Source organism: Amphiura filiformis, unplaced genomic scaffold (genome assembly GCF_039555335.1).
Source record: "Amphiura filiformis unplaced genomic scaffold, Afil_fr2py scaffold_180, whole genome shotgun sequence".
Taxonomy (NCBI): domain Eukaryota; kingdom Metazoa; phylum Echinodermata; class Ophiuroidea; order Amphilepidida; family Amphiuridae; genus Amphiura; species Amphiura filiformis.
Window position 1 is genome coordinate 62,282 of NW_027305644.1, and position 24,987 is coordinate 87,268.

At 37.1% G+C, this 24,987-nt stretch overlaps 1 protein-coding gene across 1 annotated transcript in view; it reads right to left on the reverse strand.

Annotated features, from left to right (window-relative positions):
* Positions 1-20,380: 20,380 nt before the first annotated feature.
* Positions 20,381-24,987, reverse strand: part of LOC140145242 (uncharacterized) — a 44,538-nt gene continuing 39,931 nt past the window's right edge. The window contains exon 2 of the mRNA XM_072167011.1: positions 20,381-21,078. Coding sequence (XP_072023112.1) covers positions 20,381-21,078 — 698 coding nt within the window. The remainder of the gene's footprint in view (positions 21,079-24,987) is intronic.

A 24,987-nucleotide genomic window follows, 5' to 3' on the forward strand; every position in this document is an offset into this window, starting at 1 on the left:
TATAAGATATTTACCAGAATAATCCAAAACAGGATTCAAAGAATACTAGACGAAAACCAGCCAAGGGAACAAGCAGGATTTCGGGCAGGTTTCTCAACAACAGACCATCTACACGCATTAAACCAGCTGATTGAAAAGGCGAATGAATACCAGCTAAAGCTTTGTGTAGGGTACATAGACTATGAAAAGGCATTTGATTCGGTTGAACATTCAGATCTTTTGCAGCCCTAAGAAGAATAGGAGTCAATGAAACCTATGTGCTCATCATAGAGGATATCTACACAGATGCAGTAGCCACAATCCATTTGGACAATGATGTGTCAAACCATATTCACATAAAGAGAGGAGTGAGGCAAGGGGATACAATATCACCAAAGATCTTTACAGCTGCCATGGAAGAGATTTTCAAGAAGTTAGATTTGGAGAAGCAAGGAATAAATATAGATGGAGAATGGCTGACAGACCTGAGATTCGCAGATGATGTTGCTTTAACAACAACATCAGTCAAGGACATGGAGATTCAATTAAATGGTTTGAACAGTGAAAGCAAGAAGATCGGTTTAAAAATACACAAAGGAAAAACAAAATTCATGACAAATTTCGAAACAAATGAGCCCATTGTAGTTGAAACTGATGAGATAGAAAAAGTAGAAAGCTACAAATATCTTGGCCAGACTGTGAAGCTGGAAGACAACACGAGAGAGGAAGTTCTAATCAGAATTAAGGCTGGCTGGAGCTGCTTTGGCAGATATAAAGACATTCTGTGTGATAAAAAACTATCAATGATATTAAGGAAGAGGGTCTTCAATCAATGTGTGCTGCCTACAATGACATACGGCTGCGAAACGTGGACAACAACTAAATACCTAGAACAAAAACTGATAACAGCACAGCGGGCAATGGAAAGAAGAATGCTGAACATCACAATACGGGACAAAATTAGGAACTCATATATAAGAAATAAAACCAAAGTCAAGGACATTCTAGAGAAAATAAAAGAGGCAAAATGGAGATGGGCAGGACATCTAGCAAGATCAAATGATAACAGGTGGACAAAACGTCTAACAGAGTGGCAACCTAGAACAGGCAGAAGGCGAAGGGGAAGACAAAAACGCAGATGGCGGGACGACATTACATCATACATTGGCACAACCTGGGCTAGGATAGCGCAAGACAGAGAAACATGGAAGCTTCATGAGGAGGGCTACAGCCGACATGGGCTGACGTAGCCAGCAAGGCAAGGCAAGGCAAGGCTCAGCTTTATTTATTTAACCCATTTAACCCCGTTCCCATTATGTTCTAAATCTATTCTTTCTTACATTTCACTTTTAGCTTCTTTTTTTATTTGCTGCTTGTGATTTCCCATTTCCATGTTTTTTATGTAATTCTGTTCTCATTATTTTGGCTTCCTTTTTTCTTACATTTCCTGATTAGTTTCTTTCCTTCTTTGTTTCGTTCCCGTTTCATTTAGTTACTTTCACCCCTTATCATAATCCCGTGAGTGACCCGTCCATGTACCTTTTTGTCCTTTATTTTTCCTTCTTTCCGTATTATCATGTCCACTGGTCTCTGGATCGCAAGTCGCGTGGCTCTGCGCCGTTTACGCGCGCATTGGCGTAATTCGCATTACGCACGCGGCGCCGACGCGCTGCCGGCCAGCTGCAGTGACGCGTAGGCTGGTAACCGATTTTCATAACAAAAAACCCGTTTTTACCCATATTTTCACTGTTTTTACAGCCAATTCTTGACCGTTTTCAACCAAATAAAGTTTAAACACGTCCCCGTATATTCCTCGATCTCCCGTATGAATTTGGCGACATTTGGATCGAAACTGACGGAGCCTTTATAGCGATACATACATAGATACATAGATACATAGATAGATACATACAACATTCCCCTATTTATAGTAAGATTCATGTTTTACAGTTTTTGATTTTCAAATAATTTTTTTATGGCGGACCAAAAATGTTTGGTCAAAAAATCAGTTTTTTGGATTTTTTCGAAAATTGTAGTTTTTGACCCAAAACTGACATTTTAAATGGATTTATGAGCCCATTTCCATTCAAAAAATGTATACTTTTATATACTTTACATAAATAGTTTTCGAGTTATGAGGTGAATAATAATGGATAATTAGTGACCCTGTGTGCCTCCTTAAGCCATTAGTTGTCCGGTAGATAGACATAAAATGTTTGAAAATGTTAAGATTCAATGTCCAACAGCATAAAATATGACAATATTAAGGGATAAAGGGACATACAAACCACCAAAACACAAGTTTCACTGACGAAAAATGAATTCCATTTTGGTATCAATATGTAGGTATTTGATTGTTCTCATTTTCTGACATTATTTTAAAAGCAATTAAACCATTCGTTGTCAGGTAGTTAAACATAAAATATGAGAAAAATGTCAATATTCCATGTCTAACAGCATAAAATATGGCAATATTAAGGGGTAGGGGACATACAAATCACCAAAACACAAGTTTTACTGATGAAAATGAATTCATTTGGGTATCAATATGTAGCTATTTGATTGTTCTCATTTTCTGGTATTATTTTAAAAGCAATTAACCCATTAGTTGTCAGGTAGTTAAACATACAATATGAGAAAAATGTTAATACCCCATGTCTAACAGCGTAAAATATGACAATATTAACGGGTAAGGGGACATACAAATCACCAAAACACAAGTTTCACTGACGAAAATGAATTCAATTTGGTATCAATATGTAGCTATTTGATTGTTTTCATTTTCTGGTATTATTTTAAAAGCAATTAAACCATTAGTTGTCAGGTAGTTAAACATACAATATGAGAAAAATGTTAATACCCCATGTCTAACAGCGTAAAATATGACAATATTAACGGGAACAACATTTATTTTCATTATAGACTTTTTTATAGTCTATATTTTTTTCATTTCAGCTTCATTTAGCAGTTGTCATGGTTGTGTGTAAATTACTATTACTATTAGATACGTTGTAATAAAACATGATTTTAAATATTTGTATATTAATTTTCTCTGAGGGCTTGCAGCAAAATTGATATTTTATTTTCCTTGGTATGGGTTTGTGGCTAGTAGTCAGGTAATGATGAAGGCGATGATGATGATATGATGATGATGATGACGACGACGACGACGATGATGATGATAATGATGACGATGATGATGATGATGATGATGATGATGATGATGATGATGATGATGATGATGATGATGTTAATTAATACACAAACGACAAAGAGGAACAAACATGCCTTGCATGTAATTCTATTTTTAACATGGAAAAATTTGACCTCTTATCTTCTCGCAAACTAAGATTATGCATATTTTATCTCTTCAATAAAGATTGTAAAAGTCGATTTGGCCTTGGCACGTGGGCCTCATCCTCTATAACAGCAGGTTTACTTTCTTGTTGAATGGAGGCCTCGAGGTCACTGAACTGTGTATTTGGAGATGATGGCTCATAGCACACGTGTGTGCTTGCAATCCCCTCCCCCCCCCAAAGCAATGTTGGAGCCAATACTAGACCAATTGTCCGTTCCTGTCTCAGTATCAAAACAACATTGACTGGGTGGGTGCGGGAGGGGGGTTGAAAATTTATTACTAAATTAAATCTTTCATCACTGCCATCATCGTCACCATCACGACTCATCATCATCATCATCATCATCATCATCATCATCATCATCAACAACAACAACAACAACATCACCATCACCATCATCATCATCATAATCATCATCATCATCATCAATATCAACAACAACAACATCACCACCATCATCATCATCATCAACAACAACAACAACAACAACAACACCATCATCATAATCATCATCATCATCTACACCATCATCATCATCACCATCATCATCATCATCATCATCGTCGTCGTCATCATCATCATTTACACTATAGCCACACAAATAGAAATCTTACATTAACTGCAAGTCATCAGAAAAGAAAATATTTAAAACAAATTATTGTTTTATTACTGCGCGCACAGTTTGCAACAACAACATCAACTGCCAGATTGTGCTCAATTGAAAAAAAAATAGATTTTTAAAGTCTAATATGAAAAAAATTTTTGTTCGGGTAAGGGGACATACAAATCACCAAAACACAAGTTTTACTGATGAAAATGAATTCATTTGGGTATCAATGTAGCTATTTGATTGTTCTCATTTTCTGGTATTATTTTAAAAGCAATTAAACCATTAGTTGTCAGGTAGTTAAACATACAATATGAGAAAAATATTAATACCCCATGTCTAACAGCGTAAAATATGACAATATTAACGGGTAAGGGGACATACAAATCACCAAAACACAAGTTTTACTGATGAAAATGAATTCATTTGGGTATCAATGTAGCTATTTGATTGTTCTCATTTTCTGGTATTATTTTAAAAGCAATTAAACCATTAGTTGTCAGGTAGTTAAACATACAATATGAGAAAAATGTTAATACCCCATGTCTAACAGCGTAAAATATGACAATATTAACGGGTAAGGGGACATACAAATCACCAAAACACAAGTTTTACTGATGAAAATGAATTCATTTGGGTATCAATATGTATAGCTATTTGATTGTTCTCATTTTCTGGCATTATTTTAAAAGCAATTAAACCATTAGTTGTCAGGTAGTTAAACATACAATATGAGAAAAATGTTAATATCCCATGTCTAACAGCGTAAAATATGACAATATTAACGGGTAAGGGGACATACAAATCACCAAAACACAAGTTTTACTGATGAAAATGAATTCATTTGGGTATCAATGTAGCTATTTGATTGTTCTCATTTTCGGGTATTATTTTAAAAGCAATTAAACCATTAGTTGTCAGGTAGTTAAACATACAATATGAGAAAAATGTCAATACCCCATGTCTAACAGCGTAAAATATGACAATATTAACGGGTAAGGGGACATACAAATCACCAAAACACAAGTTTTACTGATGACAATGAATTCATTTGGGTATCAATGTAGCTATTTGATTGTTCTCATTTTCTGGTATTATTTTAAAAGCAATTAAACCATTAGTTGTCAGGTAGTTAAACATACAATATGAGAAAAATGTTAATACCCCATGTCTAACAGCGTAAAATATGACAATATTAACGTTTAAGGGGACATACAAAATCACCAAAACACAAGTTTCACTGACGAAAATGAATTCAATTTGGTATCAATATGTATAGCTATTTGATTGTTCTCATTTTCTGGCATTATTTTAAAAGCAATTTCACCATTAGTTGTCAGGTAGTTAAACATACAATATGAGAAAAATGTTAATATTCCATGTCTAACAGCGTAAAATATGACAATATTAAGGGGTAGGGGACATACAAATCACCAAAACTCAAGTTTTACTGATGAAAATGAATTCATTTTAGTATCATTTTTTTTCTCTCACATTTCCTTTGTATCTACATAACAACTAATGATACTAGAACGTTAGATGAATTCATTATCACGAGTAAAAGTTGAGTTATGGGAGTTTATATTTCCCTACCCCTTAATATTGTCATATTTACGCTGCTAGCTATAGAAAATGACTTCTTCTGACAGTTTCTGTGTAACGACCTGACAACTAATGATCTCTTTGTTTATAATAATACTAGAAAGTTAGAACAGCCGATTAGATACATTTTGATACCAAGATGAACACATTTTCATGAGTTAAAGTTGAATTATGGCAGTTATAAATTTCCCCTACCCTGAATATTGTAATTTTACGCTGTTAGACATAGAAAATGTACCTTTTCCTCACAGTTTCTGTATATCTACCTGACAACTAATGGTCGCTTTGCTTTAAAATAATACTAAAAAGTTAGAACAATCAATTAATACATATTGAATTTAATTGAATAGAATTAATACCAAAATGAAGTCAATATCATGAGTAAAATATTGAGTGCTGATGATTTATTTTCCCCTACCCCTTAATATTTTTCTATGTTATGCTGATATACGAGAGAAATCAACATCAGTTTTTGTTGTTGGTTTTTGTTGGGGTTTTTTTTAAAACATTTTCTTGTCTTTTTTCCCAGTGGTTACTCACGTCCTACACATAAATATTCAAAATATTACATCAATGGAAACTTAACGGATTTTGTAAATGGAAGTTGGTGCAGTGTAGTGAGATAATAAGACATGTACACACACACCCCCACCCCCTCACCCCCCCCCCTACCCTATGTACACCCCGCACCACACACCCCCCCCCCCACACACACACGCGCGCACCCCCCTCCCACAGACACTCCAACAAACTCATACATATTATAATGATTGGAACTGTTACATTAATGTTTCCCTTGATATGCTTAACATTAAAAACAAAATAAAACATTAAAATTGAAATTAACAAATTAAAAATGGAAACTTAATCAATTTTGAAAATATAAAGTGGTATAGTTGTGAGATTTGAGGTCAATGTCAAACTTCACACATGGTTTTAAAAAAGTCAGATTACCACTCATTTATGGACTATATACTTCCAAATATGCTCAAATGAAACATGTTTTTGTTTAAAAATAATACTAAAAAGTTAGGGAAATCATTTAGCTACATATTGATACCAAAATGAATTCAAAATCACGAGTAAAAGTTGAGTTCTTGGAGTTTATATCTCCCCTACCCCTTAATTTTGTCCTATTTTTTGTGATTTTATGCGATTATACGTCCATATATAAAATGACCTGTAAAAAAAGTGATACCATAATTTGAGACCACTACCTACCTAGCAGTGATCTAGAGGGTCCATACTAACTACCTATGGTGTCAAACCTTGTATATAGTGGGGGATGAACGAACTCATTTTCCCTACTATTATTTTTTGAGAAAAATGCAAAAATAATCACAAATTTATCAAGGGGTGTAGTACCACCTTTATGAATTTTAAGACCGCTGTAAAATAATTTACATTAAGTAATTAACACACATGAAACAAGAGGCAAATATTATGAATCTTTGTTACTGGTTTATTATATGACTAGGAATGATGTTAACGTACTTATTCATCTGTCATTGATGTGATGATGAGAGTGTCATCCTCATCCATCTAAAGCAGGGGTAGGCGACTTTTTTTAACACGCTGGGCTAGAAATAAACAATGAAAAACTGCATAGGCGGCACATTTTTATTTTCAAAGTGCACTATTAAAATCATTTACAATAATATTAATTTTGTAAACTATTTAAATTAATTCATATGTTTCCATGTTTCTAAAGTCTAATCCCTGTCCTAAAATGTATTGAATTATGGTTATGAATTTTGAAACTTTAATAGACTGCAAAAAAATTGAAGAGGAAGTCATTCCATATCTTTATCATCGAAACTAAATTTAATAGTCCTAAGTCTACCTCTTACATGTGTCATGAACTTTATTCTGAGCTTTACAGAATTCACGGGTCATTTGATCATTATGAAAATTATTCATGTGTATTCTCTTGAATCAAGTAGTCATGGAAACCTTTGAAAAAATAATGTATACATAAATCCCAGTTATATGAATCATTCCATGTCAACGATTTACATGTTCTATAGAAAATATTTTACATCGAAATAAGAAAAAACCTCCCACGTACACTTGTACGTACCGTACATGTACAGGGCTCCTTTTACCATGGACCTATGCATTTTAATAATAGTAGTATTAATATACGATTTCAGTCAAATTTTAATTTGATTATTATTTGCCAAAAAATTATGCAATATTATAAAAAAAGTTTTCTGGCCATTTTAATCCAAACTACATGTTACAGAAAACTCATTATCTCATCCGCTTAACGGCAGTGTGCTTTTGTCCTAAAACACAATGAATTTGGTTGAATCCAATTGGGACTGACATGTGTAAACATTACAATTATGGCAAAAAAACAACAAAACGTATTCGGCCTTTTTGACTCACACCCCCTAAACAAAAGGACTTTCGATTATGACTTCATCAAACTTTTGGGTTATTCCCTTAAAGTTTATAATTTCTACACACCAAGATTACTATACTTCCTTGTATTGAGATTCATCATAATATAACCGTATTAACTACGTCACATTTGTCTTTATTACACAGTCATGACAATAACAAAATTGTCAAACTTGAATATATTAGTACCACGCCTGATGAAGGCAAATTTTTTTTAATCGTTTTTTCTTTAATTATGTTGAACATGGCAACACAATTTTCATGATTTCCCGACATACTGGGGGCCTCTTGCTATTAATATTGTAAATACCACAAAGATCGAAATGATAAATTTGAAGATTATCATTTTGGCGTGTAATTTTATTAAACTGCATTATGGCGAATCTTACAGGGGCCCATCAAGATATGGTACAATAGGACAAACCACTCTATCGCTTTAGTTTTGACAAAACACTGCACTTACATATAATAAAGTGAGAGTATGGTAAGTGTTACAATTTCAGCCATGAAGGCTCTGCTTTCATCCATCTGAACCTGAAGCTGAACCCCTTATTTCATTTTCGCTTTTGCTCGGGGCCCTTTAACCCTCGGGCCCATGGACTTCATCCATCCTGTCCACCCGCTTGCTACGCCCCTGACCATAACCCTAACCCTAACTTTTACCCTAACCTTTACGATAAGCCTAACCCTAAGCCTAATACTAACCCTAAGCATATCCCTAACCCTAAGCCTAAACCTAACCCTAATCCTAAACCGAAGCATTACCATAACCCTGACCAGAACCCGAACCTTAACCGTAACCCTAATCCTTACCCTAAACCTAGGTTCTTAGGAGTTGTTCCGGCGTCTAACACTAACCTTTACACGAACCCTAACCCAAACTATCACCCTAACCCTAATCCTAAATTTAATCCTAACCCTAACCCTTACATTAACCCTAACCCTAATCCTAAATTTAAGCCTAACCATAGCCCTAAGCCTAAGCCTAACCCGAACCCTAACCCTAACCTTAAGCCTAACCCTTACCCATACCCATACCATATCACTAATCTTAACCCTAAGCCTAACCCTTAACCCTAATCCTAACCCTAATCCTACACTTAAGCCTAACCCTAACAATAAACATAACCATAACCCTACACCTAACCCTAACCCGAACCATAACCCTAAACTAAGCATAACCCTAACCCTGACCCGAACCATAACCTTAGCCCTAACCCTAATCATAAACTTAAGCCTAACCCGAACCCTAACCCTAACCCTAACATTAACCTAACCTTAACCCTAACCCTAACCCAAGCCTAACGTAGGCACCATCTGGTATAATAATTGTGCTTAACCTTTACCCTAACCATGAGCCTAACCCGAAACCTAGTCCTAACCTTAACCCTACCCTACACCTACACCCAATCCTAACCCTATCCCTAACCCTAAGCCAAACCCTAACCATTAACCTAACCCTAATCCTAAACCGAAGCATTACCCTAACCTATAGGTTCTTAGGAGTTATTCTGACCCTAACCCTAACCCTAACCCTAACCCTAACCTAACCCTAACTCAAACACGAACAAGAACCCTAACCCTAACCTTAAACCTAATCCTAAACTTAACCTTAAGCCTAACCTATACCCTAATCCTAACCTTAACCATAACCCTAATCCTAAACTTAAGCCTACCCCTAACCCTAACTCTAAACTCTAAACTAACCCATATTTTACATATTATAAAATACATAATATTATAAAACACATAACCAACACAGTGTATCAAATTTAACTACAAATTGTTTTTATCAAATATAAAATTAAGAATTTTTTCAAGAAAGAAATTTAAGAGTTCAGATTTCCATTAAACTTGCCAAAACAGCATAAAAGACATGTTTTGGAAACTAAATAATTTACACAGTTTAAGATTTATGACACAATAGAATTTACATAACAAGAAAATTCATCATTTAGTATTTGGATTAAATAAGCATCTTTCTCAAATTATAAAACAATTGATACAGTAAGAAATTTCATCAGCATTTCAATTATATATACACATTTGAAAACTAAAATTTTGATTGCAACATTGGCCAAATACAAGCCTAAGGCCATGGTCACACATTTTTTTAAAAAGGTTTGCTACATAATTACACAAATGGTCATATTACACTATTAAATATATTGCTAATATTATTACACACTTAAAAACCTGTTTTTGAAAATGGAAGTATTGGTTGGTATTGGATATTTCAGATCAGATTTCAGATTATTCCATGCTTTGGCCCCCTGAACAGGAAAGAACGTCTTCCAGCTTCAGTTCTGGGTTTAAAATTGAGAGCTATATTACCGTGAGAGCTACCTCTTGTATTATGGCCATGATTGTCTCTAATAAGAGTAAAAACATCATGTAGGCCTTCAGGAACAAGCCCGGCTAGGCATTTAAAGACAGTGACACATAAGTTATCATGTCTACGATCACTTAGGAGCTTCCAGCCAAGCCTGTCCCTAATAAATGAAGAAGGTGTGCGAACAGGGACCCTGAGAATAGCTCTCCCAGCCCGATTCTGAAGACGTTCTATCCTATTCTGGAGAGTATAATTGCAGTTACCCCATACAATGTCACAATAACTGAGTCTGGGAAGCACAAGAGCTTTGTAAATTGTATTTAAATTGTCAGCTGATAGCCACTCTCTAATTCTATATAGAAGACCAATATATTTTGAAACATTACAACAAATTTGATTTATGTGAGGCTCCCAGCACATTTTTTGATCCAGAGTGAGGCCTAAGTATTTACATTTATTTACAGTTTCCAAGACATCATTATTCAAAAATAAACTAAGATCATCAGATTTACTAATATTGCGACTTGAGCAAAAGAGCATGGCTTTGGTCTTTTTTGAATTAAGAGTGAGTTTATTTCTTTCCATCCACAATGCAATTTGAGAAAGGTCAGAATTGAGATGATCATTGCACAGCCGCCATCGGCGCTGTGCATTGTTTTTACCGCGTTCTTCTTTTTCTGTCAACATTTTGCAGACCCCCCCTCTTGAAATTTACAAATTGCTCTAGCTCCGACATACTTTCATGGATTTCAACCAAACTTAGACACACTCATCACTGGCACTTGCTACAAATGTCACATGATCAATTTCCGGTCAAAGATCATCCACTTCCGGTCAATGATCAAAAACGTGATTTTTACTAAAATGCTTCTTCTTCCACATTTTACATAGCACCATGACGTCACTTGCACACATGCATCGCCTATCACCAGTGTCTAAAAGTCCTTCACAGAATTGGGATCAAAGGTCATTAAGGGGTCACTTCCGGTAAAAGTATGACAAATTTGTAAAAAATATTCAAAAAATCACTGTCTTTACAAATTACATAGCAGAGAGTCGCCATTAGCACATATGCATCGCTACTAGCCAGGGTCTTTAGGATGCCTACAGTTTTGGGGTCAAAGGTCATTAAGGGGTTACTTCCGGTCAAAAACCAAAATTATCAAAAATTTAAAAAAAATTTTATCTCAAAATGTAAACAGACCAGAGCAATATAACCATCATACATGAATTGGTATTACCTGATGTATGCACAGTATTTTTATTTTGGGGGTCAAAGGTCATTAAGGGTTCACTTCCTGTTTTTAGCTAAATTACTTTAAGAATTTTTATCTCGACAACTAAACAAAGTAGAATTTTTTAATTAAAATTTGAACAATGCATTTTGTCGGTGTATATAAGGGTTTTTTTTCATTGAGGTCAAACGTCATTAAGGGGGTCAAAAGGTCAATCATAAATTTAAAAAAAAATCAAAATCCATTTATAAATTCCGATTAAGCTGGAATTCACCAGGAATATTCCTTATGACATCCTGAGCAGTATGTAATATTTTGCGGGGTCAAAGGTTATTAAGGGATCACTTCCGGTTATCAACAAAACCGCCTGGTGGCTGTGCTCGCGGTCGCAGGTGACCGCAACCAATCAGATCTCGTTAATGTTGTGAACATCTTTGGAAGCGAAAAATATGGCTGTGTCATCAGCATAAAGGTTAATTTTTGTTTCCTTATCTTAAACTTAAGCCTAAACCTAACCATAACCTAAGCCTAAGTTACCCTAACCCTAAGTCTAAGCCTAATCCTATACCGAAGTATAACTCTAAGTCTTACCCTAACCCTAGGTTCTTAGGAGTTGTTCTGGCGTCTAATCCTAACCCTGACCCAAACACGAACAAGAACCCGAACCCTAACCCTAACCTTAACCCTAAGCCTAAGCATAACCATAACCTTAACCCTAACTCCAACATATACCTTAACCCTAACCTTAACCCTAATCCTAAACTTAAGCTTAACCCTAACCTTAACCCTAATCCTAATCTTAAACTTAAGCCTAAACCTAACCATAATCTAAGCCTAAGTTACCCCAACCCTAAGTCTAACCCTAATCCTATACCGAAGTCTAACCCTAAGTCTTACCCTAACCCTAGCTTCTTAGGAGTTGTCCTAACCATGACCCGAATCCGAACAAGAGCCCGAACCATAACCTTACCTATAACCCTAAGCCTAATCCTAACCTTAACCCTAACCCTAACCTATACCCAAACCGAACCCTAACCTTAACCCTAATAATAATAATAATATTTATCTTTTTCCTGCTTTTTTGTGGTAACTTTTATTCTATAGGGTAAGGGCGTTATTTATATACATTTTAAATAATTTAAATTAGCAAACTAATAATGAGTTAGTCCTTACATTTCATGATAAAAAGTGTTTTGAAAATTCTCTTGCCATTTGCTAGTCTTTTTCTGATGTTCGAATGCCATTATATTATACTAGTGTTTACTTCTTCTAAAGATGCAAACAAGATTTGTTGGGGTTAAGGTTAGGGTTAGGGTATATGATAGGGTTAGGGTTAAGGTTAAGTTTATGATTAGGGTTAACCTGTTCTCAAAACTTGACCTTTAATACTGATTGTCTTATAATAGGTGTTATAGGCACAATTATACCTGATAGTGCTTACGCTAGGCTTGGGTTATTAGGCTTAGGGTTAGGGTTAGGTTAATGTTAGGGTTTGAGTAAGGTTAAGTGTTAGGCTCAAGTTTAGGATTGGGTTAGGGTGTGAGTAAGGGTTGCGGTTAGGCTTAGGGTTATGGTTATTGTTAGGATTAGGCTTCAGTTCAGGATTAAGGTTAAGGTTAAGGTTTAGGTTAAGAGTAGGCTATGGGTAAGGGTTAGCCTTAAGGTTAGGGTTCGGGTTATGCTTAGGCTTAGGGTTATGGTCAGGTTTAAGTTTAGCATTAGGGTTAGGGTTAAGGTTTGGGTTACGGTTAGGGTAAGGGTTAGGGTTAGGCGCCAGAACAACTCCTAAGAAAGAACCTATGGTTAGGTAGGGTAAGGCTTGGGGTTAGGGTAAATGTTAGGGTTAGGGTTAGGCTTAAGGTTGGTCTGAACCCTGGAATTATGGAAACTTTCGGGCCTCATAACTTTTAAATTGTTGGTCTAAAGTATATAAAAGTATACATATTTAGAATGGCAAAGACTTGATAAGTTCATCTGTGAGGTCAAATTTGGGCCAAAATGGCACTTTTGGCCCAAAAATCCCAAACATAATGGTTTTTGGCCCACTTCTTTTCCGTGCATCGTAACAAAAAAATTCTTGGGCCAAAATGGTTTTTTTCTTAATTTTTATAAACTAGATCAAAATATCTAGGATATGTTTTTTTCATTTTTTTAAATTTTGACCAATTTCACCAAAAATATTTGAAATTTGGGCCAAAATCGGGCTTTTTTATAATTTTTTTGAAAAATCAGCATTTTTTGACCATTTTTGGCGCAAATTTCTCAAAGTTGGTCGAAATTCAAAAAAATGAAAAAACGGGTCCTAGATATTTTGATCTACTTTAAACAAATTAATTTTAAACAAATTGGCCCAAGAATTTTTTTGTTACAATGCACGAAAAAGAAGTGGGCCAAAAACCGTTATTTTTGGGATTTTGGGCCAAAAGTGCCATTTTGGCCCAAATTTAATAATTTCATAATTCCAGGGTTCAGACCAACCTTAAGTTTAGGATTAGAGTTAGGGAGAAGGTTTGGGCTCGGGTAACGGTAAGGGTTAGTGTTAGACACCGAAACAACTCCAAAGAACCTAGGGTTAGGGTAAGGATTAGGTTACGGTTAATGTTAGGGAATGGGTTCTGGTCAGGGTTAGGGTTAGACGACGGAAGAACTCCTACGAACCTACGGTTAGGGCAATGCTTCGGTTTAGGATTAGAGTTAGGTTTAGGCTTAGGTTTAGGGTTAAGCGTAGGTTTAGGGTTAGGGTTAATGTTAGGACTAGGGTTCGGGTTAGGGTCATGGTTAGGGTAAGGGTTTGGGTTTGATGCCGGAAAAACTTCTAAGAACCTTAAATTGATTGCCTTATAATAGGTGCTATAGGCACAATTATACCCGATGGTGCCACCGTTAGGCTTGGGCTAGGGTTAGGATTAGGGTTAGGTTAGGGTTCATGTTCGGGTAAGGATTAGGCTTAGGTTTAGGATTAGGGATAGGGTATGCGTTAGGATTAAGGTTAGGGTAAAAGGTTAGGTTTAGGTTAAGGGTTAGGATTAGGGATAGGGTATGGGTTAGGGTTAGCCTTAAGGTTAGGGTTCGGGTTAGTGTTATGCTTAGGGTTATGGTCAGGCTTAAGTTTAGGATTAGGCTTAGGGTTAAGGTTTGGGTTACGGTTAGGGTAAGGGTTAGGGTTAGACGCCGGAACAATTCCTAAGAACCTATGGTGAGGGTAAGGATTAGGGTTACGGTTAAGGTTAAGGTTAGGGATCGGGTTCTGGTTAAGGTTAGGGATCGGGTTCTGGTTAGGGTTAGGGTTAGACGACGGAACAACTCCTAAGAACCAAGGGTTATGGTAATGCTTCGGTTTAGGATTAGGGTTAGGTGTAGGCTTAGGATTAGACTTGGGGTTAGGCCTAGGTTAGGGTTAATGTTAAGGTTAGGGTTCGGGTTCGGGTCATGGTTAGGGTAAGGTTTGACACCAGTAGAACTCCTAAGAACCTTAACTGATTGCCTTATAATAGATGCAATAGGCATAATTATACCGATGGTGTCTACGTTAGGCTTCGGTTAGGGTTAGGATTAGGGTTAGGTTAGGGTTCGGGTAAGGGTTAGGCTTAGGATTGGGTTAGGGTATGTGTTAGGGTTATGGTTATTGTTAGGGTTAGGCTTAAGGGTTAGGTTTAGGTTAATGGTTGGGATTAAGGGATTGGGCAATCTTGTTTCAAATATCTCCGAAATGAGAGAAATTTGCCATGTTTGCTGTGAATTTTTGCCTAGCAATATTGATCTAGTTTTATATTTGAGCCTGATCACTTGTGTAAGGTCTTAGGAAATTATGTAAATAGGCGTGTATATTTGATGTTACATTATTGCTCACGCACTTTCTAGTGGCAACGAAGATTTCATGAATTTGCTTTGCGTCGATTTCGCCAGAAGTTCGTCTTAATATGTTGGACACTATATATAAATAATTACGGTACTTACTTTCAACTTGAGGGTAAGGCATGTGCCTTAATTGGTATAGTTTGTGCACACAATTCATCGTGATTTTGCAAGCTTGGAAACGCCTATTTCTTATTGCTATTTTGTCCATCAAAATTAAAAAAATGTCCCACTTTTTAAACGAAAAAGACTTCTACACCCATTCCGTTAGCGAAGAAACCCTAATTTGTTTGTATTTAGTACATGCATCCTATTCAAACGTCCACTTTAGTGCTGAGTTTTGCTTTTTTTTTTTTATGTCATATCTACAGAATTGATGTTATGGAATTTTTTAGCATAAATTCATTGATTTTAATTATTTTACTCACCGCCTTGCCTCGAAATTTCACACATAAGAAGGCCAAACACAAGCGTTGCACTGTGGTTATTATTTTTCTTCCGATTATTGTCTTGCGTTAGTATAAATCCACATTTTCCTGGTAAAAGTCAATTGCAATACTTCATAACTGAAAACATGTGTCACTCTGAGTAACTCTGGATTCAGTGTCGATATATTTATCATCATTTCAAGGGGTCTCAATGTAGGTTGTCAATGTACGCTTAATGTATAAAACCGAACTTTAGGGTTAGGGTAAGAGTTAGGGTTAGACGCCGGAACAACTCCTAAGAACATATGCATGGTTAGGGTAAAGCTTAGGGTTATGGTTAATGTTAGGGTTAGGGATAGGGTTAGGCTCAAGTTTAGGATTAAGGTTAGGGTGAATGTTTGGGTTAGGGTTCGGGTAAGGGTTAGTGTTAGACGCCGGAACAACTCCTAAGAACGTAGGGTTAAGGTAAGGATTAGGATTACGGTTAAGGTTAGGGAATGAGTTCTGGTCTGGGTTAGGGTTAGACGACGGAAGAACTCCTAAGATCCTAGGGTTAGGGTAATGCTTCAGTTTAGGATTAGGGTTAGGTTTAGGATTAGGGTTAGGCGTAGGCTTAGGGTTAGGCTTAGGTTTAGGTTAGGGTTAATGTTAGGGCTGGGGTTCGGGTTAGGGTCATTGTTAGGGTAAGGGTTTGGGTTTGACGCCAGAAGACCTCCTAATAACTTTAACTGATTGCCTTATAATAGGTGCTATAGGCACAATTATACCCGATGGTGCTTGGGTTAGGGTTAGGGTTAGGGTTAGGTTCGGGTAAGGCTTAGGCTAAGGCTTAGGGTTAGGGTATGCGTTAGGGTTGTGGTTATTGTTAGGGTTTGGCTTAAGTTTGGGGATTAGGATTAGGGTAAGGGTTAGGGTTAAGGTTAGGTTTCGGATCAGGGTTAGGGTTAGGCTTAGTGTTATGGTTCAGCTTAGGGTTAGGCGTAGGGTTATGGTTATTATTAGGGTTAGGCTTAAGTTTAGGGTTAGTGTTAAGGGTTAGGTTTAGGGTTAAGTATTAGGGATGGGTTTAGGATAAGGGATAGGGCTAGGGTATGTGTAAGGGTTAGGGTTGGACTTAAGGTTAGGGTTAGGCTTAGGGTTAGACTTAAGTTTAGGATTAGAGTTAGAGTTAGGGTTAGACCCCGGAACAACTCCTAAGAACCTAGGGTTAGGGTAAGGCTTAGGGTTAGGGTTAATGTTAGGGTTAGGCTTAGGGTTTCATTTCATTTCATTTCATTTTATTTAGCACTCAATATACATCAAAAATTGCAAACAGAAAAGAAAATACAATAGATTGCACATTATGGATAAAATACTTTAAAATCTACTGTACATGTATGTAATTCAGGTACCAGAATAAACTATTGCACGAGGTGACAATGGAATAAATACCAATGAGTACCAAGGATAGCCCAAAAAGCCTTCCGAAGAAAGCTTAATTCCATTGGGGTCCTTGTAAGGCAAAAACAATAAAGCAGCAGCAGCAATGATTAAGGCAGGAGGACGAGCAAAACATAACAAAGACGAAAAACAAACGAGCAAAAAAGGGCCTAATAATTTTCGTGATGCATAATATCACGCTCAGCTAGCCAAGCCTGTTCGGAAAGGTGCTTCTTGACAGCACGTTTGAATTGCGGCAAATTCCCAATTTCTTTGATTGATTTGGGTAACAAATTCCAATGGTGAATAGCAGTGAAATAAAAAGTATTGTATGCTTGGCCTTTGACTTTGGGGACAATGAAATTGACTGAGCTACCCTGGTACTATATTTGTGAATGGACGAAATACGGGTAAAATTGGAATTAAGATAATCTGGGGCGGTACCCTGAAAAATTTTAAAAACGTTATTCAGGGTTATCGGTTATGGGGGTCTCCCCATCAGTCCGAAACACCGTCAGTCCGAACCACCGTCAGTCCGAATGGAATAACTATAGAATACCCCGCTCAGGTTGTCTAACCCTAACCCTAACCTAACCCTAAGCATAATCCCAACCCTAACCCTAACCCTAACCCTGTGTGTTGGGAGGTGAGATGGGTATTCTATCTATATCTATGCCGTCCGAATATGGGGGTTAGGTTTAGGGTTAGGGTTAGTAATCCTAAAAATAAGTACTGACGGTTGTTCGGATTGACGGTGTTTCGGACTGACGGGTGTACACTGGTTATGGTTAGGGTTAGGCTTAAGTTTAGGGTTAGGGTTCGGGCCCGGGTTAGGGTTAGACGCCTAAATAACTCTTAAGAACCCAGGGTTAGGGCAAGGGTTAGGGTTATGTTTCGGTTTAGAATTAGGGTTAGGGTTAGGCTTCGTGTTAGTTTAGGATTAGGGTTAGGTTTAGGGTTAAGGTTAGGGATAGGCTTAGGCTTAAGTTCAGGATTAGGGTTAGGTTTAAGGTTAGGGGTTAGGTTCGGGTCATGGTTAGGGTTAGGCACCGGAACAACTCCTAAGAACCTACGGTTAGGGTACTGCTTAGGGTTATTGTTAGGGTTCGGTTTAGGATTAGGGTTAGGGTTAGTTTAGGGTTAGGTTTAGGGTTAGTTTAGGCGTAGGGTTAGGTTTACGGTTAGGGTTAGGAGCAGGGTTAAGGTTCGTGTTAGGGTTAGGGTTCGGGTTTGGGTCATGGTTAGAGTTAAGGTTTGACGCCTGACTAAGAACATTAACCTGTTCTCAAAACTTGAACTTAATACTGATCAGTCCGGTTCGACTGCCTGATCAGGAAGTATTGCCGAATCAGGCAGCATGTTGCCGAGTCAGGCAGCATGGTATCCCACAATGCAATGCTCTATTTTAAATAGAGCATCTTTTAATATACCGTTATTTCTTGGTTTAGAGTAACGAAGTAGGTAAAATATATAAAATCAATCAATGAATGTACAATTAGTAGTAATTTTTCATCAATTTTAGTTAAAATAAAGTTAATTTGCATATTTAAATCAATTTTTTAAAAACCGTTAGAAATTGTTTTGTTATTTAAATTATTTTCCTCCCGGTGGAATTTTTTTTCGCCCGGTGGAAAATTGTCAACTTACATGTAGTTCATGTGTGTCAAAGTAAAATTTCCCCCGATCTTTTATAAAATCACCATGAACAATTTAGTCCTTAGTCTGTCAAATTCGGAAGGGTTACCAAAGCCTGTGCATGTTTCCTGACTCGGCAACATGCTGCCTGATTCGGCAGTACTTCCTGATCAGGCAGTCGGACCGGACTGCTGATTGCTAGTGCATTATACAAGGTGCTATAGGCACAATTATACCAGATGGTCCTGAGGACTAAGACGCCGGAACAACTCCTGAAAGCATGTTCTCAAAACTTATCCTTAATATGGATTGCTAGTGCCTTATACTAGGTGCTATAGGATTAAGACGTCGGAACAACTCCTAAGAACCAGTTCTTAAAACTCTGCTAGTTCTTTATGCTAAGTGTTATAGGCACAATTAGACCCAGCGGTCTCGAGGATTAAGACGCTGGCACAACTCCTAGGAACCTGTTCTCAAAACTTGCCCTCAATACTGATTAGGCTACTAGTGTCTTATACTAGATGCTATAGGCACAATTTGACTCGATGGTCCCGAAGATTAAGACACCTGAATAACTCCTAAGAACCTGTTCTCAAAATTTACCCTTCATACTGATAGCCAATGCCTTATTAAAGATGCTATATATATATATATATGCTAAATTAGAATTAGACCCGATGCTCCCGAAAATTAAGACGCCGGAACAACTCTTAAGAACCAGTTCTCAAAAGTTACCCTTAATACTGATTGCTAGTGCCTTATACTAGGTTCTAGTATTAAGGGCAAGTCAGTTTTGAGAACAGGGTCTTAGGAGTTGTTCCGCCGTCTTAATCCTCGGGAGCAGTTGTTCCGGCGTCTAGCCCTAACCATGACCTGAACCCGAACCCCAACACTAACCTTAACCTTAAACCCTAAGCCTAAGCCGAAGCCTAATCTTAACCCTGGTCCTAAGCCGAACCCTAATCCGAACCCAAATCCTAACCCTAACCTTAACGTTAATCCTAACCTAAGCCTAATCATAACCCTAACCTCAGGGGTCTATCGTCTTAATCCTCGCGGGAGCAGATGTTCCGGCGTCTAACCCTAACCCTGACCTGAACTTGAACCCTAATCCTAACGCTAATGCTAACCATGACCCTAAACCGAACCATAATCCTAACCCTGAACCTAATCCTAACCCTAATCCTAATCCTAACCCTAACATGGAGACCATCGGATCTAATTTGTGCCTATATCATCTAGTATAAGGCACTAGCAATCAGTATTAGTGGCAAGTTTTGGGAACAGGTTCTATGTTCAGCGTTTTAATCATCGGGAGCATCGGGTTTAATGTTCATGTTTTTAAGATTCGGACTGATGACGTGCTTTTCAGATTCGGACTAACGGCGTGTTTTTCAGATCGGACTGACGACGTGCTTTTCAGATTCGGACTGACGACGTGTTTTTCAGATTCGGACAGACGACGTGTTTTTCAGATTCGGACTGACGACGTGTTTTTCAGATTCGGACAGACGACGTGTTTTTCAGATTCGGACTGACGACGTGTCGGAGTGAAGACGTTTCGGACTGAAGACGTTTCGAACTAAAATAGTGCATTTCATTTTCGGACTGATGACTGTTCGGACTGAGGACGTTTCGGACTGACGACGTTTCGGACTGATGCGGGCACCCCCTAGAAACAGCTTGTGCATTTTGGTGATGTTTAAGGATGCGTCCAGGTACTTGCATGTTGTCTGCTTTGATCTGCTGTAATGGCTTTCCCGCGCTGGAAATTGTTCGATGTGCTGTCTGATTCGGCCTCTGATGTCATCATCAACTCTGGGATGATTATTGTGCTTCCCTCTGCCATCTTCTATACTCTGGTCAACTTCTAACACTTTTCTCTTTAGTCTTGGTTTCCCGATTCCATGCAAGGCACAAAACGACTTCTGACACACAGTTTGTGTGTTGGCCCCAAATGATATCGTGTATACAAAGCTGCGTCGATCAGCGACACCTCTAGCTCCATTCCCACGACGTCTCACATCAGCATCATGCTTTACTCGTACGCAACCTCTAAGATAGATGTTTTGTTTTTCATGATTCGCCAAGTCATAGAATCTGGAGAAAATGCCACTCCTTTCTTCTTCTGTGAATTTTATACAACACCGACATCGGCAATCAACCAGTATCTGCTTTTTGGACGGAATGTCCTTGCCTGCCAAGGTCTTATGTGCTTCACCTAAAAACATGAGATCAAACACATATGAGAAATCATAAATATACTAAAAATCAACAAGACCTCTTAAGACTCAGGGTCTCTTATTTTCAAGCAAAATTTTAAATATGCGGACAAAGTCAAAAAAATAGAAATCCTTGATTCTTCTAGCATAGAAAGGGTTTAGGTGGGACATTTTCAAAATGATATTAAAAAAGTTGTATTTGGCCTGTTGGTAAAATAACGGGCAAAACAAATTTGAGCCGAAAATGACCAAAATTGCATTTTTCATTTTTGAAAAAAGGTAAAGTTTGGTCTTATGCTACAACTATATAAGATGCGATAAATTTTCTGTTTTTTTATTTTAGGATAGAGACATGCTTTGTTATTCATTGTAAATGAAGAAAGAGTGTGTCACTCTTCGAAAAGATCCTGCAAATTTAAGTAGAAAAAGTACATTTTTGGGCAATAATCATAAGCGTCATTTTACCCCGACTTTGAAGGGGCATAAATGTAAAGGTAGGATCTGTATGTTGAAACTGTATAATGTCATAGTTAGAGTAAACCCTTGTTAACTGATATATCCTTTTCAAAAATTGGGCTCTTAACTATTTTAGAAGTTCTGGCTTTTCAAAAGTACCAAGTTTTTAAAAAAATTCAATTTTTTCACAAGGGGATTTACAGTAAAAAATAGTTTCATTATTTTTTTTTAATTATTACTGAAACTAATTGTATTAAAATAACTTAATGGGACTTAATTGAAGAAAGTAACGATTCTAATGGTACAAACAAGCTATACAGAAACCAGATGCAGAAGCATTGTTAATGAAAAATGCAATAGAGAGCAGCGCTGGGTGACGGGCTGCGTTTAGCTGAAAAGGCAATCAGGGGCCGGTACAAACAACAGTTCATCAATTATATAAGAATAGTATATAGCTGGTAAATGGTAAGTGTCAGATTATTAATTCTCCAGTGGTTAACTTCTACGACTCTACTCAGGGAGGTAAATAACATGTTAACTGGGTGGGCAAATGCCCACACAGTAAATTATTTTGCCCACCCAGTAAATTCAACTTGCCCATTGCCCAAAAGTGCCCACCCAGTAAATTATTTTGCCCACAACAAATTGGGCACCATAATATTTATCATAAAACTAGTACCAACGTGCATATCTTGAAATCAACTTGCATTTTGAAAGTGATGTTGAATAATGAAAGTGATGTATCTTTTCTTAACATTTGCCAATTTATTCATTTACCATGTTTACAACTTCGGAGCAGGAATAATTATCATACAATATAAAATGATATATAAGATTTCCACAGAGTTTGCTAGTAATTAAAAAAGAAGATATTCCGACCGACCGACCGACCCAATTGTTAAAATTCATTTGAGGGCAAGGAAACAATTTTTTTTCTTGGCCTTATGGGGAGGGTAAAGTCCACTTTTTACATCAAAGCCAACTTCCACGCAAAACCAGGTCTACATTTCCGAAAATCCAAAGGCCCAGGCCCGTACGCAGGATTTCATTGGGGGGGTGCTGATTTTGAAAAAGTGGACCTTTTTTCCAAATTTTGTGAAAAGTGGACTTTCTTCCTAAAATTTGGACCTTTTTTGTCCAAAAAAGCGTAAAAACGCTGATTTTTTTGGCTCGCTACGCTCGCAAATTTTGGGACTTTTTGTATACTTTTCCAAATTTGGGGGGGGGGGCCCCCTGCATACGGGCCTGCCAAAGGTCTTTATGAAATTAATTATCGCTGCCCATCCAGTAAATTATTTTCCCTAATTTGAGGGCAAAAATAAATTAAATTGCCCACCCAGTAAATTATCCTTATTTACCTCCCTGACTCTACCAGTAGTGTGAGCTCAACTGGTATGTACAAAGACATACATCAAATCATCAGCGTTAGAAGCTCATATTCTGTCAGGAAAACATGACCGGTACAAACAGAGAGAAAGGCTACTCGATAGAGCCAAAATGAGATATGCAAATATGCTTTCAAGAGAGGAAAGCACACTTCCACAAGTTTCAGGAAACACAGGTGGGCAGCATTGTATTCTAGCTGAACCAACAACAGAATTATGTCTTGGATGGGCCTTGAAATCAGGCAGAAAACATACCAGGTTTTCTAACAAGCAGAAAGAATTTCTCATAAAAGGTTTGAACATGGAGAGGTCACTGGGAACAAAGATGATCCTTCTAGAGTCGCTAAGCAAATGCGTTGTCTGAAGAATGAAAATAACGAGAGGGTGTTTAGTGCAAGAGACTATCTGACGCCACAACAAATAGGTAGTTTTTTCTCCAGACTTTCAGCCAAGAAAAGAGCAAATGGAGATTTAGAGGAGATAACTGATGATCTGGAAGCTCCAGCAGACAGCGGTGTTTCAAGATAGCCTAAGACAAGTGGTGCAGGAAGTTTCTCATCCTATAATTGTTGGTGAAATAAATGTATGCCGCTCTGTAAAAAATGACAAACTTCAAAGTTTGAGCATAAATACCCTCAAAGACATCTGTTCCTCACTTAACATTGACACTAGTGATGTTAGCATTCGACGAAAGGCACCATATTTGGACAAAATTAGGATTGCTGTTAGTGATTGTTCATGTTCTCACTAGGTTAGATTTAGTTGGCTCTAGCGTCAAATTTGTCGACAATGCCTTGAGCATACCATAAAATACTGACTTTTTTTTCATTACATTATTTCAAATTGCTTGTTCACTCATCGGAATGCCAGTTGTTGATTTGCAAACTATAGAAACAACTCGTAATTTACCAATTGACATCATTTATAATCCTTTAAATTATGGCATGCACATTTACACTATAATGTAGATTGTATTGTAGCTTTATTATAACATTAGGCCTACTCCAAAGTAGTGACGAAGTTACCTAGCTCTGGTACTGTAGTTACATGGTTAAATCTATCACAAACTGTATGATCCTGGTCAAAATATATCCCCCTTGCTTTCCTCAAGGTAATCTACCTTAATTTTCATCATGTTCATATGGCAATTCTATTTCTTGACATTTTTTTTTTTAATTTCTATACACTAGATGGATGATTGTCTAATAGATAACAAACGTGGCGGGAAAGATTGTTGATTTTGACAAAGTTATTCTGGACGCCAAATTTGATTTTGTTGGAAAAGTACCATTTATCATTAATTATCAATTGGATGATAATAATAGACAGATACCCACATAATTACCCACACAATTATCAACAACGTAACTTACCCTACTTTTCGGTTTGAGAATATTAATTGTTAATGGGGTGGGAGTTGTTTGACCAATAATGTGGCTATGAAAATTTGCATACATACTTAAGTGGAAGTCTATGGATAAGATATGGGTCAATAAACATTTCTCGGTATGTTATTTGTAAGTCTCTGACCAATAAATGATTACGTTTACTGTAAGAGTGCTATGTAATTAGCTAATTTTAATCGAAAATAGTGAATTTTCGTATAAGTAAAATTTCGCTATGGGGTACAGACCCCATTTTTTTATTGGATGATTTATCAACCCCATTCATGGTTATTCTCATTCACTCCCAGACTTAAATCAGCAAACCCTACCTTGAGAGTTATTGACTTTTAAAGTTATAGTACTTTTACTAAAGAAAAAAAGTACATAAAAGCGGGATTTTGCATTGCGTATAGCGCAATATTATGGATGATTGAAAAAAATGGCAATACTATTTTTGTAACATGTAATGTATAGGTATTTATCAGAAGAAATTTCAATTATCCTGTACTTACAGCAATTTTGTTAGAGCCGGCCGAAAATGAGCCTCTTTCAGTACTGCGAAATTGAAAAAACTGACTTTTTCTGTAGCCAACTTCAAAGGCCCGTTGTCATGGCGACAAGGCACATTTGAATTTTTTATCAAGCTACATAATCATTAGACCCAATAACCTTTCCTGTCATA